The following is a 22,830-nucleotide window of genomic DNA, read 5'->3' on the forward strand; positions in this document are numbered from 1 at the left end:
ATTTAGCCGTCAGATGTGTGCGGGTCAGTGTGCAGTGTAATGTGAGGGGTAAATACTAAAAATGACTAGAGGGTTTCTGGAGTAGACTTATTTAATGAGGGAGAACCATCTGTCATAGTTTAAAGGGCCACAAAAGGTTGTGTGCTGCTCGAGGGTGATCATGGCCCTCAGTAGCTAGATGAGTGCAGTGTATATTTACAAGGGGGTGGGGTCAACATGTTTTGTGCTGTGTTGTGGTCTTAGAAGGAGATCCTTAGTGCTTCTTCAGGACCATAGGTAAGTGAATGAAGTAGTAGGGAAGGTTGAGCGGTGGCCTTATTTAGTCAAATAGTGCCACTCGGTGGACCCAATTAGTGGTCCTATCTAAAACCACAAAAAAAGAAAAGAAAGGATATAGACAATGTGAACAATTCAGCAGAGTAATATTATATCTGTACCGACTCAGGGTCCTCCATTGGTGGGCCATGGTATCGTGGTAATCGCAAGACTCACATGTCACTGTGTTTCACTTGTGGATAGGTTAAGGTGCATAGGTATAAAAACACAGACGAATTTTGGGACGAACAAACATATAGATTACATAGGGGACAAACCATCCGCACATGCCAGGTCTTTGATGGTGGACATATTAAAGTAGGGTGCTCCATGATAATCAGGGTAGACAAACCAACTATGATGGATGGTTGATGGTTTAAAAATGATCGTGTAGCGACCATAGGATCTATAAAGGTGGTAGTAATAAGAGATCTGGTTATCATTGGCAGGAAACCCTTAGAATTACCGCTGTGATATTATTGATAGTAGTTACGGACCGCATACCTATTCAAGCTAGGCTTTGTGCTTCATAAGTCATAGTGAGGGTGCTTGCCGTCACAATCTATGCAGGAAAGTGAGTTTCATTATTGCGTCTTTTAGAGTACTCGTAGTGAATGTATGTGCAACCAGGTAGCGTGATAATACTCACAGTTACATCGGAGGGCACTGCCTCTTGCACCTACCCTGACCTCTCGCCAGCTCCATCATAGCTGATTTGTCTACCCTGATTATCGTGGGGTAACCTACTTTAATATGCCCGGTCTCAACGACCTGGCATGTTCGGATGGTTTGTCCCCTATGTAATCTATGTGTGTGTTCATCCCAAAATTCTTCTGTGTTTTTATACCTATGCACCTTGACCTATCCACAAGTGAAATACAGTGACTTCTGGGTCTTGCGATTACAACAATACCATGGCCCAACAATGGGGGTCCTGATTCGGTATAGATCTAATATTACTCTACTGAATTGTTCACATTGTCTATCCCTTATCATTTCTTTCCTTTTTTTGTTGTTTTAGATAGGACTACTAATTGGGTCCACTGAGTGGCACTATTTGACTCAATAAGGCCACGGCTCAACCTTGCCTACCACTTAATTCACTTACCTATAGTCCTGAAGAAGGGCCAAGGATCTCCTCCTGAGACATCACCACAGCGCGAAATATGTCAACCCCACCCCCCTTGTAATACACACTGCACTCATCTAGCTACTGAGGGCTAAAATCACCCTCGAGCAGCATACAACCTTTTGGTCTTTTAAACTATGACAGAGGGTTCACCCTCATTAAATTAGTCTACTCCAGAAACCCTCTAGTCATTTTTAGTATTCACATCTCACGTTACACTGCACACAGACCCGCACACACCTGATGGCTAAATCACTTAAAAGATCTCCGATAAAGTGATCCTTCGGGGGACCCGTAGGGCAGTGCAGACCCGGCCCTACGAGGAGCACTGCCCCATGATGAAGCATGACATCCTTTGGGGTGTGTGAGGGTATCAATTGAAAGTCAAATTGACTCCTTTCCAATTCTCTAGAAACGACTGATCTTTTCCCACGCTCTCATTTCAGGAACATTGACTCGCCTTAGAGACTTCTCTACTATTCAGGAGCTCGGGTCACTGGACCTATATCCAGCTCCTTGTCCCCTCTCCCCCTTTTTGATTTAAGGTTCTGTACAGCCTCATCCACATGTTTTTTCAAACAGGGTGAGACCACTGATGGGCATATTGAGGATTATTGCTTAGACAGCTAGATGGAAAGCTGTAGACTTCAACCATCCCTGCTATCTTAACACCACTGCTTCTGCCAGATGATGGTAGCCTGCATTGAAAAAGTCTACTCTAGCATCAATTATTGCTACAGAGGTTATAGTTCTCTCCTTGACCATTGCTCTTGCAGCTTCCCTCTTGGCTTCCAAATGAGGTTGAATAGTGGCAAGATATAATACAACACCTGGAGATCATAACGGCTTAAGATTGCTAAAGCATTGTCAGTCTTGATTTTAGTTACCACCACTGAACTAACTCTCAAGGCCAAATTATCAATTGAGCAACTGTTTCTGTGCGGAGGGGCTGATGATGGTGTGATCAGGCTCTCTGATCTGCATTGAGCCACTGATATTATAACAGTCTGTCTTTGGGTGACCCATGAGGCTGGAAGGGGGTGACTACAGGCCCTGCACTTTTTCTGCAATTGTGGACCTACTGTTTGAACAGTAGTCTCCATCCTCATCACTTTTTGGCAGTCAGACCATCTGAATTTACGAGGCTGTTCCTTAAATTAATAATCAAAGCACTGCTGCTCCACTGAAACCTTTGGGAGACTTAACTCTGTAATTACTCATTACAGTATGAAACTGGGCTATGTTGCCCAGAGGGGATTCTGGATGGGTGGGCGATGTACTGCATTCCTTGGGTAAGATGTAGCTATCCTATTCCCGACCTCCCGAGTCATCTCTCTGTGGGAGTTCATTTTCTTCCACCAGATTTGAATACACAGAATCCAATGAGTCTTTATCCCCCATGCCTTAAGGAGTCGGTGTTACCAGTAGTTGATTGACAACTCTGTGAGGAGAGTCCATTGGAGGGGGTGGGAGTGTGAGGCACAGGTGGGCCCATAATAGGTGGTGGTGGCGGTGGCGCCACCAGTCACGGAGGTAGAGTATGTGCAGCAGGTGCAGAGGGTGGGGCAGACATAGGTTGCCCTGCAGATTGAGAAAGATGTAACCTTTATAAAGTGTCCATCATTTGTTGCAATGCTAAAAAAAAATGGGAGTGGCACCTGGATTATTTCTGGTCGTCTACCATAACGAGGAGGTCCATAAGAGTGAGGAAGGTTCTCAGCTATGAAGAGCTGGGATTATTACACATAGTCCTGATAATGTTATTCTTCAACTATGTTTCTAGCTCTAATTCTTGGACATACTGCAAATCTAGGTGAGTAGAAAGGCAGTCTCAGGGGCGTCTTTTTTGCTGAAGTCTGCCTCCAATTAGATGCCCAAAATCTGGGTAGGCAGGCTTGTGTTGACATTAATGGGTGAAAAGGTAGCTTGCATAGGAAATTAATAATCAATGGTGTCATTGGCATTATTTCTGGATTTGTCGTCGACATTAGTATTGTCAATGGATGAAGGCGAGGTATCCTTGGAGTGGTATTTGATAGTATTGCTATTGACAATTTCCTCCATTTTGCCTAAAAGACTTTTCGCCATGGATGTCAGTGGGAAAGCAGTTGACAACTATGGTTATTTCTTCAATCATAAGAAAGGTAGTTAAGACAGGACATCATACGTACCGGATTTGCACATTGTTTTTTGCATAGGTTGGAGTTCGTCCTTCTATGGAGCATTTTACAGAGAAAACTGTAATTTTTCCTATAAGAAGGCAGCTGCAGGTGTTTTAGATAGTACGTCCAACTCTGGAAACCATACATGTTTCATTTTTTGTGCTGCCTTTTGTGGAAGTGCTTGGTGGAGTACCTTTCAGTGATTCATCCCCAGATAAACAGGAGTGTATTTTTCTTCCTTTCCAAAACATTTGGGGCCCAATTCACAAAGAGCCTCTGCATTTGTGGCGGGGTCTCTGTATTGCAGTTACCCATCGCCGGGCCCTTGCCACAAGTGCAGACTGAACTTGGACAAGGGTGAGCATTGCAAACCTGTCCTTCATCAAGAAGGCCCTGAGGGGGCAAATGTCTATGTACCTTTTTAAGAACCAAAAAGTAGCCAAACTAGCAACCACAACCTGCTTCTGGCACCCTCTCGATGACCTGCACTTTCTGGCCCATTAAGGATAGATGGTCTTCTGACAGCTGATGCACAGAAGATGACATGGGTGGTAGGGTTTCGAGGAATGGAAGGGTGTAACCCACCTAATTTTTGCAACACCCACACACCTGAGGCGACTTTCTGCCACTTCGTTAGAAAGTGCTGGATCCATCCCCCTATTGGACGGTGGTGCGCCAAAGAGTGCACACTAAAGAGGTTTGGGTTGCATGGGGTTAGTGGGCTGCATGATGCCCTTGATGACCTCAAGGTGTGAGGGAACCTCTGCCTCAGGCATGATAAGTCTGTGAAGTAGACTGGCCTTGTAGATATGTTAGGTACTGGCCACTCTGAAACCCTCTCCAGTAGCCTCAGAAGGGGCAAAAGGAATGCGGTTAATATAGGGCAATAGATAACCCCAGGAAGCGATCTGTGACCCTGCTGCCTTTAAAGCACTCCAGTGCAGCATCCACTTTGTCACCAAACAGGCAAGACCAATTAAAGGGCATGTCCATAAGGTTCGTCTGGACAGTCCCCTAAATGTCCATTGACCGTAGCCAAGTGTGGTGCCTAAGAGCCACTGTGGAGCTAATCACCCTTACAGTGGAGTCTTTGATGAACTTGGCAGCGTCCCTGCCGTTTAACTTGGCATGCTTGAGGCTTCCTCTAGGTTCCTCCAAAACCATACATAGCACTTGCACCACTGAACCCCACAGAGAATATCTGACTAACAGGCAACCCGTCTTCACTGAGTACAAGGCCAAACTTGTTGAGGAGAAAATATTGTTGCCAAATGTTTCCAGACGTATGGGTTCCCTATCAGGAAGATGTAGTGAAGAGCAGAATTCCACGTGGAATTACACTTCACACACATGTTGGCCAATGTTCTTGTACCTGGAGTTAATGGGAAATTTGGGCCAGTAAAATTGCTTTGGGAAATTGATGAACGACAATCCCAATCCATTTCCCAGCAGCCCGCGGAAGACAGTTCGCCATATCGAGGGGAAGGAGGTAGTCCTGCCTTCTCAAGCAAGAGCTCTTTCATACCTTTACCACCTGTAGAGAGCTTGTGGCACGTCTGAACTAAACTCAGCGGAATTCTATGTAGAATACTCAATCAATCAATCAATCATAGCATTTGTATAGCGCGCTATTAACCCGGAGGGGTCTCAAGGCGCTGGGGGGGGGGTCTGCTACTGCTCGAAGAACCAGGTCTTGAGTTGCTTCCTGAAGGAAAGGTGATCCTGGGTCAGCCGGAGGTGGATGGGGAGGGAGTTCCATGTCTTGGCTGCCAGGTAGGAGAAGGATCTTCCTCCGGTGGTGGCTCTGCGGATGCGTGGAACGGCGGCGAGGGCGAGGCTGGTGGATCGTAGCTGGCGGGTGGGAGTGTAGAAGGTCAGGCGGTTGTTGAGGTACCTGGGGCCCAAGTCGTGGAGAGCCTTGTGTGCGTGGGTGAGGATTCTGAACGTGATCCTCTTGCTGACGGGGAGCCAGTGCAGGTCTCTCAGGTGTCCGGAGATGTGGCTGTGTCGGGGGATGTCCAGGATGAGTTGTGCGGAGGCGTTATGGATGCGTTGGAGTCTTTTCTGAAGTTTGGCTGGGGTTCCGGCGTAGGGGGCCACCAGGAGTCGTCCCAGGCGGGGGCGATGATCCCAGGATGAGGACTTCCGTCTTGTCTGAGTTCAGTTTCAGGCGGCTGTTCTTCATCCACTCGGCGACGTCTTTCATCCCTTCGTGTAGGCTGGTTCTGGCGGTGGCGGGTCATTTGTGAGGGAGAGGATCAGCTGGGTGTCGTCGGCATAGGAGATGATGTTGAGGTTGTGTTGGCATGCGAGGGGGCTCATGTAGACATTGAAGAGGGTGGGGCTGAGTGATGATCCTTGTGGTACGCTGCAGATGACTTCGGGGGCCTCGGATCTGAACGGGGGGAGGCAAACCCTCTGTGTTCTTCCGGTGAGGAACGAGATGATCCATTCCAGAGCCTTCTCTTGGACTCCGATGTTGCTGAGGCGCTGCACACCGTGCAGGTGCGGTGGCAGACCGTGTCGAACGCTGCGGAGAGGTCCAGGAGGATGAGGGCTGCTGTTTCCACGTTGTCGAGCAGGGATCTGATGTCGTCTGTGGCTGCGATTAGGGTGGTCTCGGTGCTGTGGTTGGCTCGGAAGCCGGACTGCGAGTGGTCGAGGGATCCGTTCGTCTCGAGGAAGGCGGCATGCTGTCGGTTGACGGTCTTCTCGATGACCTTGGCAGGAAAAGGGAGGAGCGAGATGGGACGGTAGTTCTTGAGGTCGGTGGGGTCCGCTGTTGGTTTCTTCAGGAGGGCGCTGAGCTCGGCGTGTTTCCAGCTCTCCGGGAAGGTGGCGGTGTTGAAGGAGGTGTTGATGATGTCCCGGAGTTGGGGTGCGGTGATGGAGTCGGCTTTGTTGGGCATGGGTCAGTTGGTGATCCGGAGTGTATGGTGTTCATCACGCGGGTGGTGTCTTCGGTGCTGATCGGAGTCCAGGCGTGGAGGGTGCTGGTGGGGGGCGTTGGCTTGGTGGTTGGGTGCGTGGTCTGTGCGCCGAAGCTGTTGTGTATGTCGGCGATCTTGCTGTGGAAGAACGAGGCGAGTGAGTCGCAGAGGTCTTGCGAGGGGGTGATGTCGTTGTTTCCGGCGCTGGAGTTGGAGAGCTCTTTGACAATGCTGAAGAGTTCCTTGCTGTTGTGCGCGTTGTTGTCAAATCGTTCCTTGAATGCAGTCTTCTTGGTGGTGCGGATCAGCTGGTGGTGATAGCGGGTGGCGTGCTTGAGGGCGGTCATGTTGTCTGTGGTCTGGTTGTTGCTCCAGGCTTTCTCGAGGGTACGGCAGTTCTTCTTGGAGATCTTGAGTTCGTCGGTGAACCAGGAGGCTTTCTTGCAGCCGGGTCTGCTGGGAGGGGTCTTCAGTGGTGCGAGGTCATCAGCGCACTTGGTGAGCCACTGTGTGAGGTTGCTGGCTGCTTCGTTGGGGTCCGTTGTGCTGACGGGAGTGTTCTGGCTGAGGGTGGTGGTGAGCTGGTCGGCGGTGATCTTGTTACAGCTCCTGCGAGGAACCTGTTGCGGGTGATGGTGGTCGTGGTTCTTCTGAAGCTGAAGTGGACGCAGATGTGGTCCGTCCAATGAAGTCCGGTGGAGTGGCTGAAGGAGATGTGCTTGCTGGAGGAGAAGACGGGGTCAAGCGTGTGGCCGGCGTAGTGGGTGGGGGTGTTCACCAGTTGCTTGAGTCCGAGGTTGGCGAGGTTGTCCAGCAGGGTGGTGGTGTTGGTGTCGTTGTCTGTGGATGGAGCGGGTGTTGAGCAAGATGCAATTGAGGTGGTTGTTGCTGGTGCTCGGCTTGGCGGGTGCGGTGTAGGTTCGGAGCCAGGTGAAATGGCAGGCTTTGCAGGTGAAGGGTCCGTGGGTGCGTTTTGGGGTGGCTCGGTAGCAGGCGGGGTTCCGGCCGGCATTGAGTGCGTTGAGGGTGTCGGCGTTGTAGGTCCGTCGGGTGGTCTTGCATCGGCGGGGGTCAGGGGTCCTGGCGCTGGGCGCAGTCCAGGCGCGGACGGGTGCAGACGGGCTTGCCTTTGGCTCGCCTTCGGCGCACAATCGGCGCGTCCGCGAGGTCTCCATTTAAGGCGAAGTGGGAGGGAGGAGCAGCTGGGAGGGGGAGCGGGGAGGACACAGAAGAAAAGGGGGCGGGCCGCGATGTCACGGCGGCGGGAAGCGGGGAGCGGGGGTTACACCAAGGGAGGCAAAGAGTCAAGACACAGAGGTACAGATACAACAAAATACAACAAAATGCTACAGGGTAAACTGCAACAACAGCTAAGCAATAACAGGGCACAGGAGTGAGAAAAACGTCAAATCGGCACAACGAGCAGCAGCGAGGGGGCACAGACACAGCTGGAGGGCCGTGCGGCGCGGGGATGTCCTGATACTGGAGAGAATGTAGCCTTGCGGCTGGAGCTGCTGATTTTGGAGCTCGGGAACCTGTGATTCTGGGCAAATCACTTCATTTCCCCGTGCCTACCAAAAATTAATGTGTCCTTGTGTAATGTAACTGGTGCTCTTGTGAAGCACTCCAGTATCTTTGGGTCGAGTTTACGCTATATAAAACTGCAACAAAAAAATATAATGGCCAGAAAAACAAGCATTGGAAATGCAATAGGTCTCGCAATTACGCGAGTCTGAACTATTAGCATTGTAAATGATAATGCCCTTTATTTTTGCGTTCTGGTTTTTAGAACATAAATAAAAGGCTTTGTCATTTACAAGGCCTATAGCTTAAATTTGCGTTAAAACGAGACCTATTGCATTAGAAATGCAATAGGTCTCGCAATAGATAAGTTTGAGTTTTGGATATGTAAAATGTCAAAGGTATTTTGTTTTGTGTGAGTGGCGTTGCGTGGGTGAGTGGCGTTGTGTGGGTGAGTGGCGTTGTGTGGGTGAATGGCGTTGCGTATGTGAGTTGATTTTGTATTGTGTGAGTGGCGTTGCATGGGTGAGTTACGTTGCGTGGGTGAGTGGCGTTGCGTGGGTGACTGGCCTTGCATGGGTGACTGGCCTTGAGTGTCTGCAAGAGGTGCTGTGTGGGTGAAAGTGGCACTGCGTGGGTGAGTGGCGTTGCATGTGTGAGTGGCGTTGCATGTGTGAGTGGGGTTGCATGTGTGAGTGGTGTTGCATGTGTGAGTGGCGTTGTGTGTGTGAGTTGCGTTGCGTGTGTGAGTGTCATTGCGTGGGTGAGTGTGGCGTTTCGTGGGAGATAGTGGGCTTGCGTGGGTGTGAGTGGCATTGCGTGTCTGAAAATGGTGCTGTGTGGGTGAAAGTGGCACTGCGTGGGTGTGAGTGGCTTTGCGTGAGTGAGTGGCGTTGCATGGGTGAGTGGTGTTGCATGTGTGAGTGTTGTTGCGTGGTGAGTGGCGTTGCGTGGGTGAGTGGCGTTGCGTGGGTGAGTGGCGTTGCGTGGGTGAGTGGCGTTGCGTGGGTGAGTGGCATTGCGTGGGTGAGTGGCATTGCGTGGGTGAGTGTGGCGTTGCGTGTGTGAGAGTGGGCTTGCGTGGGTGTGAGTGGCATTGTGTGTCTGAAAGTGGTGCTGTGTGGGTGAAAGTGGTACTGCGTGGGTGTGAGTGGCTTTGCATGAGTGAGTGGAACATGTTTTGTATTTACGTGACTTAGATATATTGATATTACAAATAACAATGCTTTTATTTATTTTTAATAATTAATACTTAAATAATTTATTTAATTTGTAATGTCAATAGCTTACATTTTTGTAAATAACTTTTGTCCTATCAAAGAAAAATAAATCACAATGAAATGAAGCGGGCCAAAATGGTAATTTTAAACCTGGGTTTGCGTGAAAATTTCTTTTTACTACAAACCTCAGTAAAAATGAAGAATATAAAATTCCAAGACAGAGCTAGAGCATCATTGGCCGGATATGACAAATTGTTTATTTAATACGGTCATGGCTCTACGACCAGCTAAAGACATCGGTGGAAAAGAAGCTGGCGCCTCACACCCAGCAGCTATACTGCGCAGTAAAAGTCTCGAGTGTCATTTAAAATTTAATAGTGCGTCTGCTGAGCGTGGGGTCAGCGAGAGATGAGAATCAATACAGCTGGGCACGCTGCAAACACCAAAGACGATTCTGCAGCATGGCAGCCGCTCTCTGACTTCCCTTCCCAAATACATCATATTACCCGATAAAAAGGAACAACGGATTCCATTCCCTCATCGTGAAGTCCGCGAGACCTTGCTCACAACTCCTAGAGGTGTGCCGAAGTCACCAGGTTCAACGATATGAAGAGCAAATAGGGACAAATAAGGATGTTTCGCGGACAAAATTACCCCCAACTACTAGTGTCGAGCTTTTTGGAACCCCTCGAAAAAACACTGCAGGGGGCAGGGAGAAGTTAGGATGTGTTAGGAATGTTTCTTCACAACTAATTAAACGGCGCGAAAAGATCCAATCATCAGGAGATAAAACATGCACAAACGTGCCAGTCACAAATAAAAATGTTTAAAACGGTCACACAGAACAGCCTTGCTAAAAAAATAAGTTAATGTCCTGTAAGTCTGAAGGTTGTGTTTGTTAAAAAAAAGTAAAAAATAACCCATCACAAAATCAAATAAAACAAGTTACAATGAGCGTGCACCTCTCGGGCCGAGGAGAAAGACTTCACCTGCCAGTGAAACAAGATTACACGGATCCAACCGCCGGAAGCCCGCCAGGCATTTAAATTAGTGAAAGAGCGGCCGGAGATCAAAGGAAGGGTGAAAAAAAAAGCAATTAGAGGGGAGGAGATGGGAGGCCAGCGCAGCCACTGCCAAACGAGTCACGGCCTGCGGCCGTGAATAGGTGACGACGGGGGGCGGGGAGCAGAGCTGTGTGAGGAACAGATGGGAAGGCTCGTGCATGAGAGACAGTCACGTGATTGGGATTTACGTGCACTGTCCAAAATCCGCCGCTGCCTTTGAGGTGGGGGGAGGAAGCGACAGGAGCTGAAAACGTGCTCGAGGGAGAGGTGGGGGGAGGAAGCGACAGGAGCTGGGGGAGAGGGTACACTGAACAGGAGGAAGGGAAGGCTAGGAAAGCAAGCTGGGTCAAGGAAGGGGGAGAAAAGGAGCGCTGGGACGTGGAATACATGTACGTAAAAAAGGCTGTGTTTGCGGGGAGAGAGAGGGGAGGTGCTGGTGTGGGAGGGGGGAGGTGTTGGTGTAGGAGGAGGAGTGCTGCTAGGGCAAGGCTGTGTTTGCGGGGAGAGAGGGGAGGTGCTGGTGTGGGAGGGGGGAGGTGCTGGTGTGGGAGGAGTGCTGCTACGGCAAGGCTGTGTTTGCGGGGAGAGAGAGGGGAGGTGCTGGTGTGGGAGGGGGGAGTTGCTGGTGTGGGAGGAGTGCTGCTAGGGGAGGAGAAGCCCTGGCCGTGAATGCTCGTGCATGTTTGCTCACGTGATTCACGTGAACTGCAAGAAAACCGCGGGGCTGAAAGCCCTTGGTTAGAACAGGATTTTGCCGACATGAATTCTCGCTCCGCTCGATGCGCATGCGCGCATCGATAGGTCGAGAGACCTAAAAAACACTTCTGAACATTCCCCATTGCTTGTGGCTTAACTAGTGCTCGCAGGATTTCCGACTGCCTAAATCCCCTGCTCGGAATTCCGCATTACTTTTAATCTTGGCATAAGGGGTTCATTTAGAGTTTGCCCGATGTCGAATGCCTGTTAAAAATTGTACGACAACGAAAGCATACTGTATATAAATGATATCCAGATAATTTAAAAACATGCAGGTTAAATTCCATACCTATTGAGTATAAAAGACAATCTTGCATTTGAAAATTGCAAAGTAATTATGAAAAAATATGCACTTGAGGGACAGCGAGGACAAATAGATGAGAAAAAATCTGACATCCATCTTTATTGAGTATGTATTGAGAAAAACTTGGGGCGCTTGAGAAGAGAAAGAAATGATCCCAAATGAAGGTATCAAATACAATGCCTTGAAAATGAGAATGACACATGTTCGTTGCTTTGAGGAAGGAAAATTTTAGAGATATCGAAATTGCACTAACTTTTTTGTTCAGGGCAAATCCTTCAGATGTGTACTCAGCAGACTTTAAAAATACCGATGCAGCGCACACTGCAGAAACAAGGACGTTCTATCACGCCAGAACGTATTAAGATTGCCGTGAGTGATAAGAATTCTCATAGATTTCTTGTATTGCCTTCTTTTCTGTTAACCAGGGTCCCTGGAAGCAGATCAAGATTACAGTGTCTAATAAAAAATGTTTAACTTTTAATTTACTCACACTGCAGGCGTTCCGGTCTCCACCTCCCCCGGAAGAGATGCTCCAGCGCTTCTCTCTCTGTGTTTGAATGAAAACAAAGGTTACAAAGTTATCTAACGTTTGATTGGATCTCAAACCACACTCATTTGCATATTCATTTTTTCTTTCTGTTCGGCAATTGAAATGAATCAGCTAGTCAGGGATTCTCCTAATCGTGTAACATTGTTTGTTTTTTTTGGGCGAAATTGTGTTTTGACACCTAAAAGACAAATAGACACAGACCGTTCATGGCCATTTGACTCAATGCAGCTTCACTAGGCTCTAAGAATTCTGAGAGGGCTTGCGCCCCATCTTTTTCAATGTGGCCAACCTTAGTGAGCTGTAGACATAGGATGCCTTTTTTAAGGCTATTATTTTTTTGTAAAATAATACAGGTACTACACAGGGAATGCAGAAAGTTTTGATCAGAATTTAGTAAGACACAGTGCAGGTAATTTCGCGTTCCGCGGAGAACGTGAAATGGCCCAAAATTCTGCGTTCCACGACTTCGCGAAATTTTTTGTTTGTTCGCGTTCTCAAAATGTATGTTCGCCAGATATGTGGTAATGTAAACATAGTTGGTCTTGCTGCTCAGACAGAGTGGAATGAGTGGAATGTTGGTGAGTGGTTAGAATGCTGTGTTTGAGTGTGTGAGTGTGAGCTTCAGTTGTGAGCGGGCTGAGCAGCAAGTGGGCTGCTCCTGGTGGGGTCTCACCTGAATACTTACCATCTACTTAATAAAGAGATCTACACTCTCTACACCTCGTCTTCTTCCAATTGGAAGAAGACGAGGTGTAGAGAGTGTAGATCTCTTTATTAAGTAGATGGTAAGTATTCAGGTGAGACCCCACCAGGAGCAGCCCACTTGCTGCTCAGCCCGCATACTTACCATCTACTTAATAAAGAGATCTACACTCTATACACCTCGTCTTCTTCCAATTGGAAGAAGACGAGGTGTATAGAGTGTAGATCTCTTTATTAAGTAGATGGTAAGTATTCAGGTGAGACCCCACCAGGAGCAGCCCACTTGCTGCTCAGCCCGCATACTTACCATCTACTTAATAAAGAGATCTACACTCTCTACACCTCGTCTTCTTCCAATTCATCATAGAAATCCTCTTATAACAAGATATTTCCCCCCGAGCACCAAATAGCGATTGCGAACAGGAAAAAAGCATCGCGAACAAGCAGTTCCGCGTGTTCGTGGAATTTCTGTGTGTGCGAGGAGATTTTTTTACCGTTTCGCGGAGATTTGCGTAACACAATTACGCAAATTCCACCCACCCCTAGTCAGGGATAGCATGGGTTATGCACTATAAGTAAATTACTAAAATGTTTCTTTTCAAATGCTCTCAGCAGCAAAACGCCTAATCCAATCTCTTGCAGTGTGTCTAATGAATTATTGTTGTTGGCTATGAATACACCTTCCACATTATATTTTGCTTCCAGTCCGATCCCTACATCACTATTCTGTTCGTAAATTATTTGGTCCTAATAACGGGTTCATATAATGTCCTACTTATGTCGATATACATCGGACATGCATTTTGTTTAAGTTTCCATTTCACTATTATGGTTTATTTTTTTACAAAGCTCCTACTTCCCTAGTTGAATAAGAAACTTTCTCCTTGTCTTCTGTACTGTCCAGGCCAACTCCTTAGAGTTGTCTTGCAGCCCTATTTTCTACAATGTTTAGTTAGTATTGGTTCATCTGAGGTCAGTAAACGCTGTGCATTATGCTTTGTGTTGTATTATCTTCATACGTGTTTTTATGGGTTTCTAGACTAGTAACCATTTGTTGTGCTCTAAATTTATGGCAGAGGAACCTGTCTGATTACTGAAAATAACGACAAACCTATCATAGTAGTAATGAATGTGTATGCTTATAGGCATACTTTCATGTGAAGGATGTATGACATTACAACGCATGCTTTTACCACGCATGCCTTTACAACGCGGTATTTACAACGCATGCCTTTACAACGCATAGCGCTTTGGGGTGCTGGATAGTGAATAGTTTAATTTACTATTCCAACTCCAGTCCCCGTGGATAGTAGGGAAGGTGTTGGATAGTAAATTAAATCTATTCCCCATCCTAGAGCGCCCCCCAGCACAATGCGTTGTAATGGTTTGCTTTGTAAAAGTTGCATCGTAAAGGCACTGCGTGGTAAAAGTTGCGTTGTAAAGGATGTTTCCCTCATGTGAATACTGAAGGCTTCTTTGTTAAATCAAACAACTACATAGGACGGAGATGTGGCTGAGAAACACAATACACATTTTAAACTTTGAAGCAAAACTGCAAAAGATGTATAGTACGTCTATCTTAGGTACAGTAGCTCTAAACTAACTTTATCTGTATCAGATGAATTTGCTTCTTCAAGGAACTATCCATCTAAAAGTTGAACTTCCTGAACACAGCTAAAGGGCCTTTGTTACAGGTTTTGTATGGAATGCTCCTCTAACTTTAATATAATGTTACCTCAGTGTGCAGTGATCCTCTGTATTGCTTCTATCTTGATTTTGAAGCTAATTCTCTTCACAATGGCTTTGCCGTAGCTTACACCCTTCTTGCCAACAAGGAGAACCAAATCTCTCACACATATGAGCTAGTAAAAGTGCACATTTTCCTCACCCATTGGTAATAATCTCTTTATATTACTCGCCAGCCATTCAATTAGGGGCAAACATCACATTAGGTAGTCCAGCATACGCAGTCAGCAATACTAGTAATCAACATGCCATATACAACCTATAAGGATCAACTTCTAGCCTTTGTGCCACTCAGGACACCTCACATTGTTTACATCACGGCCGGCTTTAGCGCTGGTGGTCCGACAATAATTTTTGGCGCCCCCAAACTCCATGACCGCTTCTCGGATTCTTTTACTTCCACAGGGCACATGTGCCCCTCAACGCTCGATTGGTAAGTTATTGCTAAAGACAGCACCCCCCCCCCCTGAGATAAGCGCCCTTATCAAAGGCCACGGGCAAGTGCGGCCGCACCGGTCGCACTGCCCTAAAGCGTCCCTGGTGCACATTCTCATAATTTCAATAACGGGGTAATCAAGTATTCTTCACTGTGTATGGCTACATGTTCTGTAAAATCAGCACTCAATAACACACGTATGCCACACACCCCATAGTGGATAGAGGCTGTAACTGCTACTACCAACAAAGTCATTTTCTCTGGCTACTGAGCTGTCAACATTATCTAAAGACTAGCAATGTTACTGTCAACACAACATACACAATGATTTTCTAGTGTTACATATTGTGTTGGTGGAATACTGTTCATCCTTTGATTGGTACTGGGTTTCTCTCACACACAAACACCCCCACAAACACACACATGTACACACATGCATACCTATAAGTGTTTATTTTTGTATTAGGTGTAACTACAATGTAATTAACTCACCTTACTGCTTTTGCTCTCCCGGTAACGCTCTAAAGTATGGAATTTGCGATTTAGCTCATGGTATAGCTCAGAATGACGTTTTCGCGTGTGCATCACTTTCTGCAGAGAAACAATAATAGGAGTGAAAGTTGATAACAATTGCTTTTACAGTGATTGAGTTAGTAAAAATATTTCTGAGGGTTACTTGGTTATATTTTGCATACAAATTGTTTGGGGAACATAAAAGATAAATGCTAAAGCAATTGTGATAAAGTTAGTGAAGGATGTTTGTGGTAACCAAAAGGACAAGTTACTTACCTTTGGTACGCTTTTCTGGTGGATACAGTAGTTACCTGCAGATTCCTCACCTTTTGAATATCCCCCTGGACCAGCTAGGACAAGAAACTTTATGCTGATAGGGGGCGCCAGCTTCATCATGGTTCTGCACGCAGAACTGCATGAGGTCTGGAGTCATAATAATGCCCCCCTTCACATAATGACAACACTTTCCATCCATTTTCTAATGTGCTTTTGAGGCGAATAGATGAAATGAACATCAAAAAGTATAGGTGCAGTTTTCATGAAGTAAAGATACAGATGAACACGTGAACAGGAATACAATGGAAAGGAGGGTGGGTCGTTAAGGAATCTGCAGGTAGATACTGTACCCACAAGAAAGAGCACCACAGATGATAAGTTACTTGTTCTTCAGATGGATCCATCTTACTGCAGATTCCTCAAATTTTTAATAAAATCCCAAAACTGTTCCATACCTGGAGGTGGGTGAATGTCAGCCTATACCACAAAATCCTACAAATCCTTCAGAGGAGGCAGGTTGCATTCATTGATTTTAGGGCCACACTATCAAATGAAAATATCTTTTTTGCAGATTGGTCAATTTTCACCGATTCTCTACCCAATGAGGTGGATGGAAAAGAGCCAGGGGTTAAGTTGGAGGAGCAAGATAGCTGGATTACTAAACATTCTAGAGATGGATGTATTGATAGAAAGACCGGTCTCCAGGTGCGGTCTTGTAATGTCTTGTGTTTGTTCTGGAGACAGCTGTGGTGGTTGTAGGTCTGTCCCAAATAGCAAGGGAAGGCTCCATCAAATCCTCACTGAAAGGTAGCAAAGGCACAGAGGATTGTGGGGCAGTGTGTAGCACCTCAGTCAATTTATTAGACGTTGTATTCAGTGGGTCGAAGAGGTGACTAACATTTCTGTTGGTTTACGCACCACTGAGTGGTATGAAGCCACATCTGGGGTGGAAGACCTGTAGAGAACAGTAGTTTTCACTCTGGGGATGTATCAAAACCACTTGCTTCCCTTAAGCCCTCAAAGTCCAAGTTCAATGAGAACTAGCCACCATCTCCAGCATCTCCTTTAGGGTCATTCTTCACAAAGAAGAACATTTCTTATTTTATTAGTCTCTGATCATCCCTGCTGAAATGTTGAGGTAGAACGGGTAATAGATACACAGGCTGTGGAGTTGTTGCTTGTGGCACTGGTAGTTCTGGGGATGAAGGGAGGGGTGCAGGTGGTGTCAATACCAACGTCGGTGGAGATGATTGCAGTTTCCTGGTGGGGGTTGACTGTGGCGCTGATGGCATCTGTTGTGGCTTTGGTGAAAACTTCCTGTCTGAGGACGATGGAAGGATCAGTTGAGGCGGCGGCATCTTTGCCGCCTGGTTAGTCAGTGTTGGAGTTGGCCAGTTGAACCCAGTACCAGCAGCATGAATGGCTAGAAGGGTGCCTGCTGGTAAGGTGCAGGAATGCCTTTGAAGCTGTAAGCTAGTGGACCTATGGGGCCTGCAGGCACAGCAGAGAACTGAACATGGCGCTCAGAAATTGACTCTGAACAGTATCTGCAGTTTAGAAAAAGGAGGACGCATGTTATCTTCTTGAGGTTGAGGTAAAAAACGCCATAGGAATTATTATCGGAGCCGGTGGAGTTGGTGTTTGAGGTGGAATGGCAGGCAAGGGAATCAATGGCTATGAAGATGAAAGTTGAGGAAAAGTCATCGGAGTCGGCACCGGGATGACCTCTTTGTGATCTTCGTCCGATTGTGGTTGAGGGCTCACCAACCTCGGTGACTTGGCTTCTGACAAATGACAACAAGGTTCATGGTGACGCTTCTTCTTATGCTTCTTCTTAGAAGACTTAAACGAGTGAGGGAATGATCATATTGATCTTGGACAGGATTTTAATCGACCTCTTTCTCATTCTGTGCTCTTGCTATTAACATTTTTGCTTCTCGTTCCTTCAATGCTTTAGGGTTAATTTTCTGGCTGTTTTGACAGGTGTGAATATCATGGTCAGATCCCAGGCACTAGAGAACGATTTTGTGAGAGTCGTGATGGAAATTTTACCCTTGCAGTCTCGGCAAGGATTGAATCCTGACTTCCGCAGTGACAACATGACACATGCATATAACGGGGGACGCTGTGTGGGCAAGCCAACTCTAGGTCATTCTGCTTTTTAGCACAAGATTGTTGGTTCTGTTTTAATTTGTGGAAAGCTAATTTGTAAAATTTTTAGTAACTGTAATGCTTGAATTTGGATTGTTGCACTCGCACTTGAACTCATGCTCAATTTGCACAATAGTGGGCTGTGTTACTTTGAAGGGAGGTGAGAGCAGCTAAAATATCATTAGAATTCGGAAATCAGCCAGGGACAACTAGAGATGCTATATTTAGGTAGTGCGTGCTCTAGTTGTTCATGGCCACATGTATATAACGGGGACGCTGCATGTACGCAAGCAGCGGACACACCGCTGGTGCACCAACACAAGCCAGTCTGAGATTGTCCGTGTCCCAGAAGTGACCAGCCCCAGCCACTGTGCCTGTTGCTCGCCAGAAGGTAATTCACATATCTGTTATAGGAGGGACTTCCTACGTAGTCTTCCCCCTGTGGAAAATATGCTGTAAAAGTTCCATTTCTTCAATTTAAAGATCGGTAACTCTGTCCCCAATGTGGTTTCCAACTAAACCCTCCACCACAGGACATGGGCACCTCCTTCACTCCAGTGATTAAGAAAATGAATGCTCAGTTTTCTGCAGCTTTAATTAATGTCCGCTCACTACATAAAATATGTAGTAAATATTTTTGACTTTCTGAGTGAGGAAACCCCAGAAATACTGTTTAGGACAGAAACTTGGCTCTCAGAAACATCTAACCCTGCCATTGCCACTGCTATTCCTAATGGATACAAAATACATACAAAAAGACCACCTGAGTGGCAGTAGAGGAGGGCTAGCCTTGGTTTATAAAGAAGACTATGAGTGCCAGACTATCCCGACCGATGACCATGTAAGAGCAGAGGAGATGGACTTCTGCATTGCCATGCCTCCTCAATAATCATTGTTTGGGGTACTAATTTATAGACCCCAAGCACTGCAGGTCTGTTTCTTAAATCCCTGGGCAAAACCACGGCACATCTAGCACTTAGATATGATCATTTTATATTTTTTGGGATCTCAATCTACACATGGATAAAATGCATGACAGTGCAGTAGAGGCATTGCTGGATAACATGTCATTTCTGGAACGTATCCAACATTTGGTCAGCCGACACATCTAGCAGGCCATGTGCATGATCAAGTGTTTTCCAATGTCGCTGTGCAAATAGGAGACCCCATTCATCAAGTTTGGACAGATCACTACCTGATTAAGTTTTCTTGGCCTACCCTAAAAAAACCACAACCTCCCATGGTCTGGGCCCCATGTGCCACAAGAGCCTTTCATAAAGTGCAGCCAGTCGAGTTCCTACGCTCCCTGAAAGAAAGTCACCCCCTCTCTCAGGCTCAGTTGAGAATGACGTCAGTCACCTTGACCAATGAATTAAGGATACTTCCGATAAACTAGAGCCGGTCATCCAACTTAGACCTTGTGGAAATAAGCCATCCAGCCTATGGTTCACAGATAGTCTCAAGATAGAAAAGAAAGGAAATGGTGTAAAACCTTGAAATGATAATGGAGGAAAGAATGAAATACTAATGACAAGGAAGTTTATAAGGCAGCTCCCAAAAACGATTATGCTGGGGATAAAATAGCTAAACATACTCATTTGAAAGAAAGGCTTGAGGGAGCAGGTAACAAAGCAAAAGAAGTCTTTAAAGTGGTTAAAAACGTTATTTCCCCGGAGGCCTAGGCCTGATCCCAATATCCTTCATTGGACTGGGGCGAACAGCTGGTGTCTTATTTTCAAAACAAGATTTTAATCATTCCGGCGAGTCTGTCTTCCGGCTCCCAGCTAGAAGAGGGTTTGTTGAACATAATGCAATCCAATACTATCACCTCAACTAAAGCTACGCTCTGTAGCTTCCAATATATCCCTTTGGAAACCTGTTTTACAGCCATACACAACCTTAAATCTGGGTCTCTTTCAGACCCTTGCCCTCACAATCTGCTAGCATTATAGGCACTCGCCGTCAACCGTCTGGCCAATAAGATGTTCCATGCTAGGCTATCAACAGGTATTATACCCCCTCCTGGAAACAGGCTAACATCTCGCCTCTGCTAAAGAAACCATTGGAGGATCTTGGAGAGCAATCTAACTATAGGCTTATATCTCTACTACCGGCCCTATCTAAAGTGCTGGAAAACATATTAATCAGCAGCTCTCCCTATACCTGAAAACCAACAACCTGGTCCATCATCGCAAATCTGGCTTGAGACCCAACTTCAGTACAGAGACAGCACTAATGTAGGTAAACAGAATACATCAGGGGCACCCTGGACGCCAGTGCGAAGGCGGCGCTGATCATGTTCGATCTGTCAGGGACCTTTGACACTGTTCACCACTCCAGACTCTTAACGCGCCTCCAATCCATCGGGATAGTGGGTCAAGCCTTGCAGTGACTTGCCTTCTTTCTGGTCTCCCCAAAGTCTTGTGCGCTGACAGTGGGGGTTCCCCAGGGCCTCGGCTCTGAGTCCAATGCTAATTAACATGTCTCTCACTACACTTGCGCAGATAGCAGAAGCCCTGGGGGCTGAAGCTGTATCATTTACTGATGATACTCATCTGTTGTTCTCGTGTGGCAAGAAAGAAGAGATCTCAGGCTAATTTATTAAAGCCTGCCTTAAAGTGGTATTCAAATGGTTGGCCTTACACCAACTAAAGTGCAAAGCAAACAAAACTGAAATTCCTTTTCTTCTGTAGAACTCCCCCCAGAAACATTGACCCGGAGATGCACACCTAGGCCTCCAAGGATGGTACAATTAGGAACCTGGGTGTCAAATTCGATAATTGTTTGTCCTTTCAACCACAATTCAAATCAGTGGAACATGTTTTGGATTACTGCGCTCACTAGAAAAGTTCTTGCAGTTTCTCTCATTTTTGCCAAGAATAGCAGTCATCTAGGCACTGATAACATCAAGATTGGACTATGAAAAATACCTTTATTTTGGACTACCCAAATACCTGATTAACAAACTTCAGGTAGTCTAGAATGAGGCAGCTCGCATTCTTCTTAATCTACCATCAATGTTGCATATGTCCCTGCACCTATACACCCTCCACTGGCTCCCCATAAGAAAAACAAGCATGTTCAAAGCCTAAGTGTTGGTTCACAAGGCACTTTACCACACAGGTTTGGGTTACCTCAGAACAAGACACAGCTTCTACGTCCCTTCAAGAAATGTTCAGTCTGCCAACAACCTTTAAGCTAGGGTCCCAAGAATTCACCGCTCTAGAGCTAGGGACGTCCATTCTTCTTTCTAGGACCAGCAGCATGGAAGAAGCTTCCCTGAAAGGTTCGTGTAGTGAGCGCAATTTCAGTGTTAAAAAAAGGTTGAAAACCTTGCTTTTCATGCAGCAATAGACAACATGACCATACCCTACACTGTGACCTTGAGCAAAGCGCCCGGACACTCCCTGGACTAGCCGCGCGCTGTACACATTGCATTTAAATAATTATTTCATTCTTGATGAAAGAAAACTGCATCTAAAATGGTTTGAATCAAAGATAAAGTTGAAAATGTACAGTTTTGCCGGAGAGTTGAAAAAGTCGGGAATGCATTGGAAGCACGGAAAAAAGACAACTGATGTGATGATGCCGACAGGGCCACTTTATGGCTGCAGTGACATTCACACAATGCCTTGTTCAAAGCCATAATAGAGCTGGTGCCCACTACAATGTGGAAGAGCTATCAAAAAGTTTCAGGTCCAAGCTTGCACATGGGGATATTCAAAACGTGAGGAATCTGCAGGTAGACATTTCCATCAGAAAAATTAATTCTGACTGCTACCACTTTTAAGTAGGAGCTGCACATTGAGCAATACTGGCAATGCCGGGCACCCATTCAATGGTAAGTAGTCCTCCTGTGTTTCAGAATCAGCCTAGCTGATATTGTGGGAGATGCACTGCGATGGCCACAAGCATATTTGCTTGGGCACTACGTCAAACCCATCTCATTAGAACAAACAGCCATTATCAGGAGCCAGGACTCCCTCTATCATAAATAATTTATTTTAACTAACAACTAACCCTGGGCAAAGCACTACGCTACGCTCACGTAGTTTGTGAAGTTTGAGCTACTTTGCACTATGCGAATTGCACGTAGCACAGTGCAAACACAGGTAGTGTAGCGTATTGCAGCGATCAATTTTTGCTTGCTCGCGGTCCTCCACTGTGCAAAATGCTGTTCGCACCCATGGTGTCAACATAAGAAAGCTCATGGGCTCATGCTTAATAAGTCTGTGCAGATGTAGGAGAGGACAGGAGGCCATAGCTGAAATTAAACACGAGAGGCACAATTACACCCCACCACACAGGCTGGTCACTGTTGAAATAGTAATGGTTTAGGTACTCATACTTGTAAACAGAATCTCTGAAGAGCTGGGATCAAAGTGCTGCCAATACTTATAACTCAAGTATCATCAAGTATCATCCAGCCCAGAAACAAAAAAGGAGCAACCTTGTTGAAGACATTCCCCATCCTTGAATTATATTATAGAACACATTCCTACACTGTAAAGGACAAATGGAGTCATCTAAAATCCAAAAACTCATGCACAATGCTTTGGGCAAACATTTGCATACCTGAGGCTATCAGACTGTTAAGTAAGCTAATGACTGTCTTGCAGAGGGTTTGTGAAACATTGGTATAAGTCTAGATAGGCAAGACATATCCACTAAAAGGTCATTGGCATAAGGTAAGGGAATACTTGAGAATAACTCATTAGATTTCAGAACTGTTCCGATAACAACCCAGAAGAACAATAACAGAAAATAGCAAGCATAACCACAAACACAGAACACAGATTGCAAAGCAATTGCCTCACCTCAAAATCTAAGTCCGAATATCGTAATCTCTTCCTCTGTAGGCAATACAAAATAAATAAAAACAGAAAAGGTACGGTTACACTGGATGTGGGGACCCCGAAAATGTTACATCCCACAACTTTACCTTAACAGAACACCCACAGGTTGGTGAATGGAAGATTGTTTTAAACCTCCTCAATTTCATGAGGCAAAGTTCACCGAGGTATCTCCCAATAGTTATTCAAGTATGGACCTACC

General features: G+C 46.1%; 1 protein-coding gene across 1 annotated transcript in view; it reads right to left on the reverse strand.

Moving 5' to 3' along the window:
* ADGRB2 (adhesion G protein-coupled receptor B2) overlaps positions 1–22,830 on the reverse strand; it is a 1,067,283-nt gene that overhangs the window by 17,490 nt on the left and 1,026,963 nt on the right. The window contains exons 27-29 of the mRNA XM_078680649.1: positions 22,593–22,628; positions 15,328–15,426; positions 11,892–11,948 (exon numbers count right to left, since the gene is read on the reverse strand). Coding sequence (XP_078536775.1) covers positions 11,892–11,948; positions 15,328–15,426; positions 22,593–22,628 — 192 coding nt within the window. The remainder of the gene's footprint in view (positions 1–11,891; positions 11,949–15,327; positions 15,427–22,592; positions 22,629–22,830) is intronic.

This window comes from Lissotriton helveticus, chromosome 3_1 (genome assembly GCF_964261635.1).
Source record: "Lissotriton helveticus chromosome 3_1, aLisHel1.1, whole genome shotgun sequence".
NCBI lineage: Eukaryota > Metazoa > Chordata > Amphibia > Caudata > Salamandridae > Lissotriton > Lissotriton helveticus.